Source organism: Bacillus rossius, chromosome 6, assembly GCF_032445375.1.
Source record: "Bacillus rossius redtenbacheri isolate Brsri chromosome 6, Brsri_v3, whole genome shotgun sequence".
NCBI lineage: Eukaryota > Metazoa > Arthropoda > Insecta > Phasmatodea > Bacillidae > Bacillus > Bacillus rossius.
Window position 1 is genome coordinate 13,548,312 of NC_086334.1, and position 13,543 is coordinate 13,561,854.

The following is a 13,543-nucleotide window of genomic DNA, read 5'->3' on the forward strand; positions in this document are numbered from 1 at the left end:
GTCGCCTGCTGCTGTGTGAGCCAATCTTGGCCCAGCACGAGTTCTTCTCGAAGGTCCTTCGCGACCAGACATGGGATCTCCATCTCCACATCGGCTATGTAGCATTGTACCACAGCATTTCCCAGTAAGGTCATGGTGGATCCTTGGGTGGCAAGCTGGGCCATTTGGGGTTGGGACTTAATAGGGGTCCCTGTTCTCTGCACAATACTCTCGCGCACAAAATTAGTGGTGGCGGCTGAGTCGATAAGAGCCTGAATGGGCCAGTAATGTAATGTAATTTAATTATGTGGAATTCGTGGTGTTTCTGATGCTTATCTCATTGTGTTCGACTTTAATTTGTATGCCATTTTTCATGTAAATTATTTATGTAGAATTAGTGACTTCCTTGATCAGACTTTGACAGAGTTTATTTTGTACCCCATATTTTTATTAAAATTATTAATGTTAGTATAAAATAATTTTCTGACTTTTAATAACATAAGTACATGCCATTTCTTATTTTAAATGTATTTTAATAAGAGAATAAAATTTTTCCTTTCACTGTTGATAACATTAGGTATTTTTAACAGTGATGGGAGGGGGCCCCACTGTTAGTAGCCCCTGGGCCCCGGCCTGCTCTCGACGGCCCTGACAGTAGCTACAACACTAGCAATGCACTTGTTCCTCCAAATAAATTTTTATACTAGCAATTGGGAATGTGGTATCATGGCACATTCTCAGTGGCTAGAGACAATTCCTGTACCTTTTACTAATGTGCCACGCACCTGCACTGTGGCACGTTTTGAGAGGCCCGTGTGGAATTAGCCTAATAAGTCAGATATAAGCTAGGGATATTTACACATTTATGGTCTCAAATACTGTTATTTAATAGTTTAAAAAAATTGATGAAAGAAATGTTTAAGACATGAATTAACATACGTATTTATGTTAACATAAATATACCCGCCAAATTAAAAAAAAAAAAAATTTGATCTTGGGAGGAGCTTTTGTCCCCTGTGGTTCCCCCCTTTTTTTTTGGAGCCTCGCTTATGTAATAACATATTCTTACTGACTCTATAACATTTTTAAATGTTAAAAAACTTTTAAACAACAATAAATTTGAGAAACAATCAAATACTTTTGTGTTATATAATATCTTACACACCACCTGTATGTAAATCACTTATACATGATGTACTTCCTTGGCCTTTAATTAAAATCTAGGTCCCAGCCCTGTTCGTTCTGTATGCAGTGCATCGCGGTGACAGAGCGCGCTCGCCAGCAATAGTGCCACATTCCAGGGGATGAAGTAAAATGTGCCGAGTATAATATGCCCAGAAGTGCTCACGGGCCCGAAAACATGAGTCAGCTAGCTGTTTCTTTCAGATCCCAGTAACCATAGATATAGTTGTGGACATTTATCAAGCTCACTCCGGGTTTCATCCACGAGACCATGTGTGATGACATTCTATGTTCAAATTATCAATGTTAAGCTCTAAACAAGGTTGATATGTAAAACTTGCACTGCAAGTCTGAATATAGCCATTCTGCAAGCTTACCACAAGCCAAATGCTATGTGTAAAATAGCACAAAAGTACCTAATTTTATTGACACAAATTTGTTGAATGTTAAAAAATAAATAAACTGAAAATCCTTAGGCTGGGTCTATAAGGTATGCTAGAAACACATGATACAACAGCACAAAACGCGACCAATACAAGCAAATCATAGTTGTTTATAAAGCATGTAAGTCGCAAGACATCAATAACCCTACAACTTAAAATTGTAATATTGTAGAAAAAATATTTCCACCCCGGGCTTCTTTTGATAATTACCTAATATATATCACGAAATAAAAAGAGATTGTCAATAATTTGATTTTAAAAAGTTATTTTCTTTTACAATGTGAATGTTTAACAACTGTAAACATGATTATAATAAAAAGAACATCGTGGGCTTCGATGCAGAAGATGTCGGAGTCTTCGAACACTTCTCTTCAAATATGGCTGTCGAGTGTCGGAGTCTCAGAACACTTCTCTTCAAATGTGGCCATCGAGAAGTGCAAGCCTAAATGCAAGAAAGTTGGAAGTCGAACAATACCTGTGTTTCGTTGTTGCATCTAGCAAAGTTTATAAACCAGTACTATAAAACATGATTGCCGAACATTTTGTGGCTTGCTTTTATTGTGTGGTTTATAAACCAGACCTTTGTTTTGAATGCGATATTTTACAGTATAAATTATGACTCTTGTTCCTTCTGCATGTTTGTTGTTTGGACGACAAGGAATCGTGTTGCAGTTGGCATGCTGTGGCAAGGACTCTCCGGCCGACTGGTTCAATCTGACGGGCTACATCCCAGCTTCCTGTTGCCACAAAATCACCGACGCACATCAGTTCGCGCGGTGCATGGTTCCTGAGCAGCTGTACATGGTCCCTCCCGTGGGTTGCCTCCGAGTCATTAAGGAAATGCCCCGGGAGTACTACTCCATCCTGCAGGTCATGTTCCATGCCTCATCAGTCATTTTGGTGAGAACCAACAACTCACAGCCTTCTTCGAATACATTAAAGAGCTCACATAGTCAGGGGTGTATTAGTGTTAGTGAGGTGGGATGTAAAAAAATGTGAGTTTTTTTAGTGGTTGCCAATAATGTATAAACATATAACCATGGTAACAATCAATTTTATGTTTTTTTTTTGCAAATACATGTAATACAAAACTCGGACACCAAATTTAATATAGATTTCTTAATAATAATGCCGAGATGGTAAACATAAGAAAAGTATTTATTTTAGGAGAAAAACTAGTAAAAATTTCCCCCCTTTTTAAAATATATCTATAATTATGTTTAACATTGTGGTACACTTGATTTATCAGGGTTAGCCGAACTATAAGAGTACCAAACAAGTCTAATGTAAATACCTCAACGCTGCATATGTAACATTCCCCCCTGGACCGGAATTATCATTGCCTGAGTTTTTGAGGCTATACTTCTTTAAGTACATTGAGGGTGAATTAACACTTTGTTGTTTCTGTAAAGCATTACGAATGTGGCACTATCTTTCAAGTATTTCCACACTAAAAGTTGCAGTCCAATATATTCCGGATTTTGAATTTATTTTCGACAAGTAATTTTATAAAATACTATCAATCTTTGACATGTCCCGGCAACAGCGGCCAGTGCTGGAGTGGCTTGAAGTGGGGTGAACACCTTTCTGGGGTGTGATGTCCTCAGTCGTCACTGCCGAACAGCTCCTATAGGCAGGCAGTCTGCCAGGCAGAGCAGGGCTGCAGCCTTCCCTCCTGCTGGGCAACAAAGAAGAGGAGGGAGGGAAAGGCCCTAGAGCATAATCCTCGAAAGGCCGCTCCAGGGGAAGGGTCCTAGAGCGTAATCCTCGAAAGGCCGCTCCAGGGGAAGGGTCCTAGAGCGTAATCCTCGAAAGGCTGCTCCAGGGGGAGGGCCCTAGAGCGTAATCCTCGAAAGGCCACGCCAGGGGGAGGCCCTAGAGCATAATCCTCGAAAGGCTGCTCCAGGGGGAGGGCCCTAGAGCGTAATCCTCGAAAGGCCACGCCAGGGGGAGGGCCCTAGAGCATAATCCTCGAAAGGCTGCTCCAGGGGGAGGGCCCTAGAGCGTAATCCTCGAAAGGCCACGCCAGGGGGAGGGTCCTAGAGTGTAATCCTCGAAAGGCTGCTCCAGGGGAGGGCCCTAGAGCGTAATCCTCGAACGGCCACGCCAGGGGGAGGGCCCTAGAGCGTAATCCTCAAGAGGCCGCTTCAGGGGAAGAGGGATGCTAGAGCGTAATCCCAAGGGCCGCTCCAGCGAAGGATTCCAGAGCGTAATCCCAAAGGCTGCTCTAGATGAAGGAAGAAGAGAGAGTGAGAAAGCACTAAACCAAATTCCAAATTCCTGCTTTTTTTTTCCAGATTTCTCTGGGGTAAGGATCTCTGACTGGTACAGTACAAGCCAAGCTTAAATACAAGTCGGTTGCATTATCATTACAGTCAATATTTACAGATCTAGCCTTTGCAGCTTCTATAATATGTCACTGACTGTCCTGGTAATATGCTGATTTCTGAATCTCGGGATGCTCCCAACACGAGCGGAAGCCCGCTCCTTCCCTGAGTAATGCCACAATGAATCACAATTATTTGCCGGATGCATCACCATCTTACAGGATAACTAGCTTAGGCATAGATATTAGGTAAAATTACCCTGCGGTGTCGGGGCAGCCATGTTTGTTTCAGGGATGAGCATGCAGCACTCGCACAAGGGGGCCGAGGCCAAATGCAGGACACGACATCTTGTTAACATTTATTAAACATTTCTACCTGCCACCTTTTGCATTTAAATTATTGAGTTGAAGTTGGTTACTGTAGGCGCCAACTAGCAGTCATGACTGTGTGCTAGTTCACAGAGTGTTTGAGACTACTTTTTCAGGGCGCAATGTTGTCTTGTGGCTGGTGGGCAGCAGGCGTTGACCCATTATAAATGTCCTCGGCCTTTGTAGCCACCAGGATGCTATGCTACATGGTGTGTGGCCAACCCAGGGCCGGAACAAGGAGATTCGTTAGGGGGGGCAAAGCTTAATTTGCCGCCCCCTCCTTACCAACACTATGAAATACCCTTTTTCGTTAGAAGCGGTGGTTGAAATGATACCATTCACTTATATATAATTGAGAACTTTTATTTATCAAGTACACTAATTGGAGAATTAATACAATTATATTTTTTATTATAATGAAGTAGACTGTTTTCAAACTATTGTTTATTGTGTGCACAATAGTGAAAATTAATGTCTTACCAATAAGTTCATTAAGTACTAAAATTACATAAGGAACATGTGATTCTGAATGAAGTTTAATATTGTATTGATAGCCATACAAAGAAATTCAGTTCAAAATTTAATTTTTCGAGCATGATTAGCTGCAAAAGTGTTAATAATATCATCAAAATTGATCAAAGCAGCTCGTTTGTGTTCAATAGATATAATACTTAGATTTGTTAATCTCTGCTGGCCCATCGTGCTTCTCAAATAGCTTTTAATAAGTTTAAGTTTACTAAAACTTCTTTCACCTGACGCAATTGTAACTGGAAGGGTGAAAAACATTCTCAGAACAGTAGTAATGTTAGGATGTGCCTCCTCCAGTTTATTTTTGTAGATAAGGCTCAACATTGTTGATGCTGTAGCATCTTTTAATTCATAGTCTACTGTTAATGCATGGTGCTTAAAACTTTCAATTTCAAATACGAATTCTTCTTTGTTAAGGTCGGCACTGTGTTTCCTAATTCTGCTGCTTTGACTTTTAAATCCTCTACTTCCATTTTATGAATTTGAACACCACTAAAAAATCCAAACTTATTGTTAATGTTCTCCAAAGCCTTAAACCTGTTACTCAGTTCCATAATTAATCTGTCAATGACTTTCAACATTACTTGATGTAAGTTTTTTGGACAAACGCCATTGCTAAGCACTTTTTCAACAAACAAAGAAAAACAAAGAAAAATGTTCTAAGAGAACGAAAAAAACCCACAAATCATGACGACACAAAAATATTGAACCCAAAAAAAAATTCAGCACAATGGTTGAAACGAGACAAAAACACGACAAAACAAAAAGACGAAACAAACACAAAAGTTTTCCAAAATAGAATAGAACGATAAAAACCCCACAAATTATGACAGCACAAAAATATTGAACCCAAAAAAATTCAGCACAACAGTTGAAACGAGACAATAACACGACAAAACGAAAATACGAAACAAACACAATGGTTTTTCCAAAACAGAAACAAGCGACGTTTCGGGAACTGCTATCTGCTCCCGTCCTCAGGCAGAGACGCACATGGTACGAAAACACAGGAGCGACTGAATAGGGGCTGGAAAAATGAGGTTATTTATCAGAGAAAGGGCTACATCTTGCTCAGCCAAGTGATCACCCGCGCAACGGGTCCTTGAGATACCAGCTCTCATCGCAGTGGTTTTACTCACTCCAGACCACGGATTATGGTAATAATTGTTTCTTAGAGTGAAGTAACGCATTTGAAGTACGAATATATTAACAAATTATGCATAATCAAGTTAAATAGAATTTCTTAATTTCTTGGCTAACTTATTGGTTGCGATATGTACACTTTCAAAACTTTTTTTAATGACTAGTTTCAACTTGTTTTAGTGAACCACTTTTCATATTTTGCCGCCCCCTAATATTTACCGCCCGGGGCACATGCTCCCCATGCGCCCCCCCCCCTCCTTAGTTCCGGCCCTGGGCCAACCCTGATGTATTTCAGCACTAGCTGGCGTTTCACTTCGTCACCACTTCCTGATTGGAGTTCCACACAGTCAAAAGCAAATATTTTAAATTAAACGAGAAAGAATTCGTATTAAAAAAAAAGGTAACTCCAGAGAGCGATGGTACGAAAGAAAACACGATAAACTAAAGAACACCAGAGTAAATATTGAAGTGACGAGGAAACACACGGAATTGGGTATAAATATTACTAACTTTAAAGTACCGGTACTAAAGTGAAATAGCATATTTATTAATACCAAAAGGCAAAAAGTATAAATGTCTTTACCAATAATCATTTACACATGGCTGTAATACCAATTCAAATGAGAGATTACTATAAAATAAGTTTAATAAACAAAAATGTATTACCTCATAATATCAAAATTTTATCTAAAATTGTTATCTTAAACTTTTACAAAAACTAGTTATTAATATTAACCTTAGGGAAACAAACGTTTAACACCAATATCTTAAATAAAGCCTAAATATGAAATACTTTTGATCGTACATGTTGACTAACTGCAAAATCTTAAAAATTGAACATAAAATATTTGAAACCAATTTGGCGTCTTTCGTTTTTTTTTTTATTACGGTGATTGTAACCTTTTGGATATCACGCTTTTGGCATTATTGAACATTGCGTCCCTCGTGAAGTTTGTTGTCATACATAACCACAAAATCCGGTAAAGATGCTTACGTTCGTCAAAACTAAAAATAAATTAATTTAAAATATGTTCAGTCTCATTGAATACTCTATTTAATCAGATTTTTTTTTAACAACATATAGGAATGAGTGTTGAATTTATGTTTGACAGATAATTATTATGTGTGTTTTTGTAATATCTTTGTGCTATGTCCAATACATTTGCAAAGTCGCGGTTTGTTACGTTTGCGGAGGTTTTCAGTATTAAAAAAAAAATTGTTTTTTTTTTTTTTTTCCCGAGGTATTTTTCCGAGGAGAAAAATTATTTTCCCGAAGTTCGGGAATGGTCTCTTTCCCGACCACATCAATATATTAATACGCAGGGGTGCCCAAAATGGGGGGTAACAACGCAGACTGCGTCATTAAAATTTCAGGGGGGGGGGGGGGTTGTCAAAAGACGAGAAAAAAAATATATATAATTTACATACTTATAGCTTCTAATGTGAAAATACGTTTCTGGTGCTTTGATAATTGAAAGGGATCTTGTATATCAAATTGGCAACCCCGCACTTTCCTCAACAAAAGCAGTTTGGCATTGTCGGTTCAGGATGGTCCCTATCCCCGCTTCGACAATAAGTGCACACACGCATATGACCAAAATTATTATTATTAGAAAAAAATAGTTTTGATTAATGCAAAATGTGACAAAAGATAATACTAAAAAAGTATAATAGTATAAAATCATTGAGAAAATGGCACAACAAATTTCGGGGGGGGGGGGCACCTATGTAATACGAATAAATTATGTATTCTTTTCGAGGTTTCTGAGACTTCTGCGCAGGATTACCATTGTTACCCATTTCCGTTCCATTTATGTAATTACGTCTGCCAAATGCCTTATATCGGTTACAATAAAATTCCTAAAATTTTGGCTGAAACCATTTTTGATGAAACGAACTATTACCGTAAAAACAGGGGTCGAACTCTAAAATAAAAGAAAACAGAAATATGTCTTAGTATCAAATTAGTTTGATTTTTTTTTTTACCACCTTAATAGTATCTTAAAACTTGGTCGAAAGAATATTTTTATACGACCACATGTTAGTGCAAGGGATAAAAAATAGTGTTTGAAGGTCAAAAAAATTCACTGTTACCCTAGTAGGCATAATATGATTTTAATTAAGCTATTCAATACTGGATGCATTGAGTTAAAACATTCAAAATATTTTTGTTGCATGGAAAATGAGAAAATGTTTAATATATATTTTTGGAATAATGGATGTTCTAGGAGTTTATAAAATTTCCAAAACATTTCCAGAATAAATAGGTACTTAAAAATCTACATACGCCTGTAGGCTGTGCCGAAAGGTTTTTTTTATAAGTGTATTTGCAGCATGAGAACTCATGAACTTGCTCTTTACCGTGGTTAGAAGTTACACATTTCTGGCGAGTACTGAAAAACTAGCTCACATTTTTTTTTTGTTATATAGTGTGTACACGTAGGTTAAATGTATGTTTTACATAGCAGTGTGCGAGGTAGTAAAAGGAAGAAGCAGATAAATTGCCTATACTCGCAGTGTTACGTTCATGTTACAGGTGGTCAGTCTGTGTGTGTCCTACTACATGGGCAAGGCATGCAGCCGCTACGAGAAGGAAAGTTTCCTTCTGAAGAAGAACGTTATTGAAGGTCACAGTGCGTACGAGTCCGAGGACAATTCTGCGTACACGCTACTGAAAATAAATTTTTTTCCCTCAAAAAACGTTGAAAAACGTGATTTAAAACGACCTTTGTTGAGAACAGAGACAAAAAAACAAAGCGTTAAGAGTATCAAGTAAAAAAAAATCTTTTTCCAGACGCTGTTTATAGAACAGGTCACGAACGTTGTTCCCGTAAAGTTAGACTGCGTCCTTTACTGATGCAGCCTTAGCCAAATGATCCTTTGAGGTAAAGGCTTCATTTATTGAGAAGCTGGTCGTGAAAGAATGTTCGAATTCTTTCGGCGCGAAACACAACGTAGTGTACAAAAAATATTATTTTCGGTGTTTTTTTTTTAAGCTATCCTATGCATTTTATTTATAAGCAATTTTTGCATTCTATACATGTTCCAAGTTAATCTACAACATTGAGAGGCTGTTAATAGTGGATCGGTCTGTATTGGCTAAAGCAGTACAAGCAATTTCTTTACAGTTTTTTTAAATTGTCCCAAAATAAATTTATGGATAGTTTTTACCATCGACACCAAAATTCCATACAGATACACCAATAAAACCGACATATTAAAAGACAACAAGCCACAAAAGGGAAATGGTAATTTTGTAACTATTTATCGGAGGAACATGTGAGGAAATATACAAGAAATAAGAACGTGTACTGCGCGTAAGGTTCAATGTGTCTCAAAGGATTGTAATAGAAATACCTTTCAAGTGTGCATTGACTACACAGATAATAACAGTGAAGATAAACGAACTGATATTAAGTCATAATAATGTGATGTATCGATATGATTGAGTACGAATAAAATTTGAAACACCTAATTGAATTAAAGTGGTTTGGAGGCCCCTATCATCTCAGTTTTCGCCGCCAGACACTTCTGTACAAAATCATGTGACGGAAACCCAACTTTTACTACCAAATATTTAGTGTAACTTTTCCATCTTTGCAGCTTGTCCTACATGAAGTGAACTTTTGCAATAAGTTTCAACCAGTTATTTAGAATACAACTAATATTTCGAAATAATATAATTTTTTTAGTTGTAGTTCATTTATGTAGTAAAACATTTTAATATTCATAAAACTAGATATAGTCTCCAGACGTATGCATAACACGGAGAGTGAAACATTATAATTATGCTGTAAAAAAAAGCCTTTAATATTTCTCTTGAAGTCCTATGGAAAAAAAATGGACTTTCAACTGATTTGCAATGAGTTATTTTATAAAAAGTAGGTACAAAAATATATTTTACTACGTAGAATTCCCGCAATGTTTGTTGGTACAGTATCTGAAAACATGAAATAAGTCATGACCTTGGCATCATCTATCGAACAAATAATGTTCCGACAAAGGAAGCGGGAAAACCAGTACTTGTAAGTAAGATGCAAAAAGGAGGGGGGGGGGGGAATACACATCTTCCGTGATAACGAACCAAAAAACAGAAAATAAAGGACCGACAACGCAATTATTCCGATCGCTTGCTGCGGAGATCAGTAGGGGTGTTCCACGAACCAGCAATGATAAATGGACTGATAAACCGGTCGGGCGCGGGCGGGCTGTTTCTTTGCTGACACATTGCGTTTCCGTTCGGGAATTCCGGTGCTGACCCGTATTTTTTTTATTTCCAGAAACTCACTGCCAGTAATACCAGGGTGTCCACAGTTAGTACTTTCGTACTAGATCTAGTACTTTTAAAAGTTTTTTTTTTTGGTCTAGTACATTTACGTTCAGATCTAGTACTGTTTTCTTTAATATAATAATATTACAGTAACTCCAATATGTTTTATTATTAAGCGTAATTATTTTTAAAAACTATGGAATGTATGTGTGTGTGGTGTGATATTTAAGTTCGTGTATTGTAATGTCATAGTAACTTCCTAAATTGTTAAAACCAAAACAAATTATAATTTAGTACTTATTTTTTTAAATCTAGTACTTTTTTCTCGCCTAAGTTGGTACGAAATATTTTTTCCTCGTGGACATCCTGAGTAATACCGCACGCTCAACATCGTCGCAACGGTGGCCGTCGCTAAGGTATTGCGCTCGTGTGGCCCTGAGATCCGTGCTGTGACGTCGGCAGCGGAGACTGACGAAGAGGTGATGAGGGGGTGGGAGGAGGGACAGGGGGACAATTTCTCGTCGTCTCGTTGCTTACTGTGAGGGTTACCAGAGGGTCGCAAATGGTGCACCGATTCTGTTGACAGATGATTTGAAACACAGTTAAATAAAGAAAGCTTCTCTCTGAATGCTTACGGCTGAGATCTACAGAAAAGAACGCTAAGCCTCAAGATAAATGAAACCATCAACAATTCGGAAAAAAAGTATGTGATTAACAGTAACTACAGGCGTGGGAATTAACTTTTTTTGTGTGTTGAAGAAACGTAGGGCGAATAATCCATCAAGCCTGTATGCGTTGAAAATTAAGTGGATATTCGTTACATTGTCTGATATGTCTTACCGATGGCTGAGGAAAGCAATGTGAATATACCCAAGTGTTTTGCTGTGTGCCAACTCCAAATACAGGCTCCGGCTAGTGAACCGCTTCAAGAAGTCACGGAAAACGTTTGCGTGCTACGTAAACGCACCGCAAGTGTCCTTAATTATAAGTGAAACATTGCGTTTCCAGCACTTTGCTTTCGCGACTAAAAGTCCAAGAGACATTTAAGATCCTTGTTCAAGGTTCGTCTCCTTAATTTTCCTCAAAAGACCCTAATTTGATTTTTACTGCTGGAGAGCCCTTAAGATTCACCATGGATCCTGTGAAACTCCTTTATAAACACGTTATTCAGATATTAAAACCCCATTAGATTGAGTGAATTTTTATTTATTATTTCGTTTTAAACTCTGACAGCAAGGCTACGTTAGGCGCTTGCATTTTGTGAATATTTCCCAATGGTGTTAAGCTCCTCAAATACTTTTTGTGCCTGCGTTTCTGTTTTCAGTTGTAAAGCCGCGGAATGGTTTGAATAATAATAATAATAATAATAATAATAATAATAATAATAATATTTTCACTTATGGTTAATGTTGAGTAAAACTTAACTATTGATATTCAGGTATATCTGAAGAAATTTAATACTTAAAGGACTAACTAAAAAAAACTTCTTAATTTTTTTATCAGTGTCAAAAGGAACTCATCATGTTTGTAAGTGTGCAAATTGCCACTAATCAGCACACAACTTCCAGGAAGCTCTGTTTGGAGGTTTAGTCACTGTTTTCAAGTATCTTATTCGTTTCTCGGAACGTGTGGTTCCGCCGGAATATTGGTTCCTCCAGCGCCGGGCTCACTTCCGCGGGCTCCTCTCCTTTGTCGCTGCTGGTCGGCGCACGTGGCTCCTTGTGCGCTCCGCCGCCCCGACTAAACAAATACTTGCCGTTCGTGATAAACCGGCGAGGTTCGGCTCGCGGGGGGAGGGAGCAGAGTTGCCGGGTCATAGTTCGAGGTCGGGTTATCGCGCCGTCTGGTGGCGGCGATGAGCAGGAGACCGGCGCGACGGGGGCCCCAGTGCGGCTCGCGGTGGCGCCGAAGGTGGTGGTGGTGTGCCGCGCTGGAGCCGAGGATGAAGAACAACGGTGCGTGCCGCCTGCTGCTGGCGCTGTGGGCGCTGCGCGCCGCCGCCGCCGCCGCCGCCTGCCTGGACGGCCGCCCCCAGGCCTTCGCCGCCCCCGAGCAGCTGGAGGCGGCCGAGTCGGCCGAGCGCTTCAAGCGCATCTTCTACCTGCCGCCCATCAGCACGTGCCCGCCCGGCCAGCTGCAGGATCACAAGGGCCGCTGCCGGGACATGTCGTGACGCGTCGGTCTCCAGGTGAGCCGGCTCCCGCCTTCTTCCGCCGCTTTATTTATTTATTTCGTATTTTTGTTCCGTAGATCCCCCATGGAGTCAAGGCTCCGGGATGTAGAACATGTCGCGTTATACATGTAGTTCCCTTTACAGTCAGGGACGTACCCAGGGGGGGGGGGGGGGTTGGGGTTCAAACCCCCCCCCCCCCCCCACTTAGCACCAAATCTTTAATTAATATATTATTAATCACTCAAACAAATTTAATAATTAACAATATTTAAATATAAGTACCGAAAACTGCTAAAACAGCACTATTTTACACCTTAACATCCAAATTTTCCCGGGATCATTTAATACGGGGGGGGGGGGGGGCGGCATGCTTCTTAACACCCCCCATACACAAATCCTGGCTACGCCACTGCGGCTTTACATACAAATATGTATGTGCAGACATTAATATTTACATGATGCAAAGTTACACACACACACAATATATATATATACAGAACATGTTACACAATTAAACTGTATAGTGATACTTGATACTTTATACAAAACACGAAGCAGCTGTTATCACAAGTTCATTCAAACAAATTAACAGTTCAATTTCCCTATTATCAATCAAATTAAAGAATTCCTTCAGAGTTTAGGTAGGATATTCTATAAGTATTTGTTTTACTCACTTCTACCGATCAACGGCTAACCATGGCATTTCAGCTCCCTCGCGTTTCTTCCTCTGCCATAAATGTCTTTTAACAGACAGGCGCGCAAGTGATGATAACTACAAAGATTTGCGCAACGTTTTTTTTTTATTTTTATAATTTATTAGCCTCAGGATAAAAATTATGACGAAATAAGAAAAAAAGAAAGAAAGAAAATCAACATTGCGTGTGAGACCGTGCCTTAAGGGGGAGCGAGAGGAATAGTTATGACACCACATACTGATGCAACACTTGTCATGCCTCAGCCAAAATGTCGTCATTAACTATTGAAACTTACAGAAAGTACATTTATAAAGATTTTGTGAGACTAAAATAGAGTCTAATGACAATATTTTTTTTAACATTGTAGTAGTCATTTACGAAATAAATTAATAAAATACTAAACCCCTATGACTTCACAGAGTATAAAACCTTTTG

At 39.1% G+C, this 13,543-nt stretch overlaps 1 protein-coding gene across 1 annotated transcript in view; it reads left to right on the forward strand.

Annotated features, from left to right (window-relative positions):
- The window catches only part of LOC134533509 (uncharacterized), a 29,292-nt gene extending 19,847 nt beyond the window's left edge, over nucleotides 1-9,445 (forward strand). The window contains exons 4-5 of the mRNA XM_063371033.1: nucleotides 2,277-2,504; nucleotides 8,507-9,445. Of these exons, the coding sequence (XP_063227103.1) occupies nucleotides 2,277-2,504; nucleotides 8,507-8,746 (468 nt within the window). The 3' untranslated portion in view covers nucleotides 8,747-9,445. The remainder of the gene's footprint in view (nucleotides 1-2,276; nucleotides 2,505-8,506) is intronic.
- The last annotated feature ends 4,098 nt before the right edge of the window (nucleotides 9,446-13,543 follow it).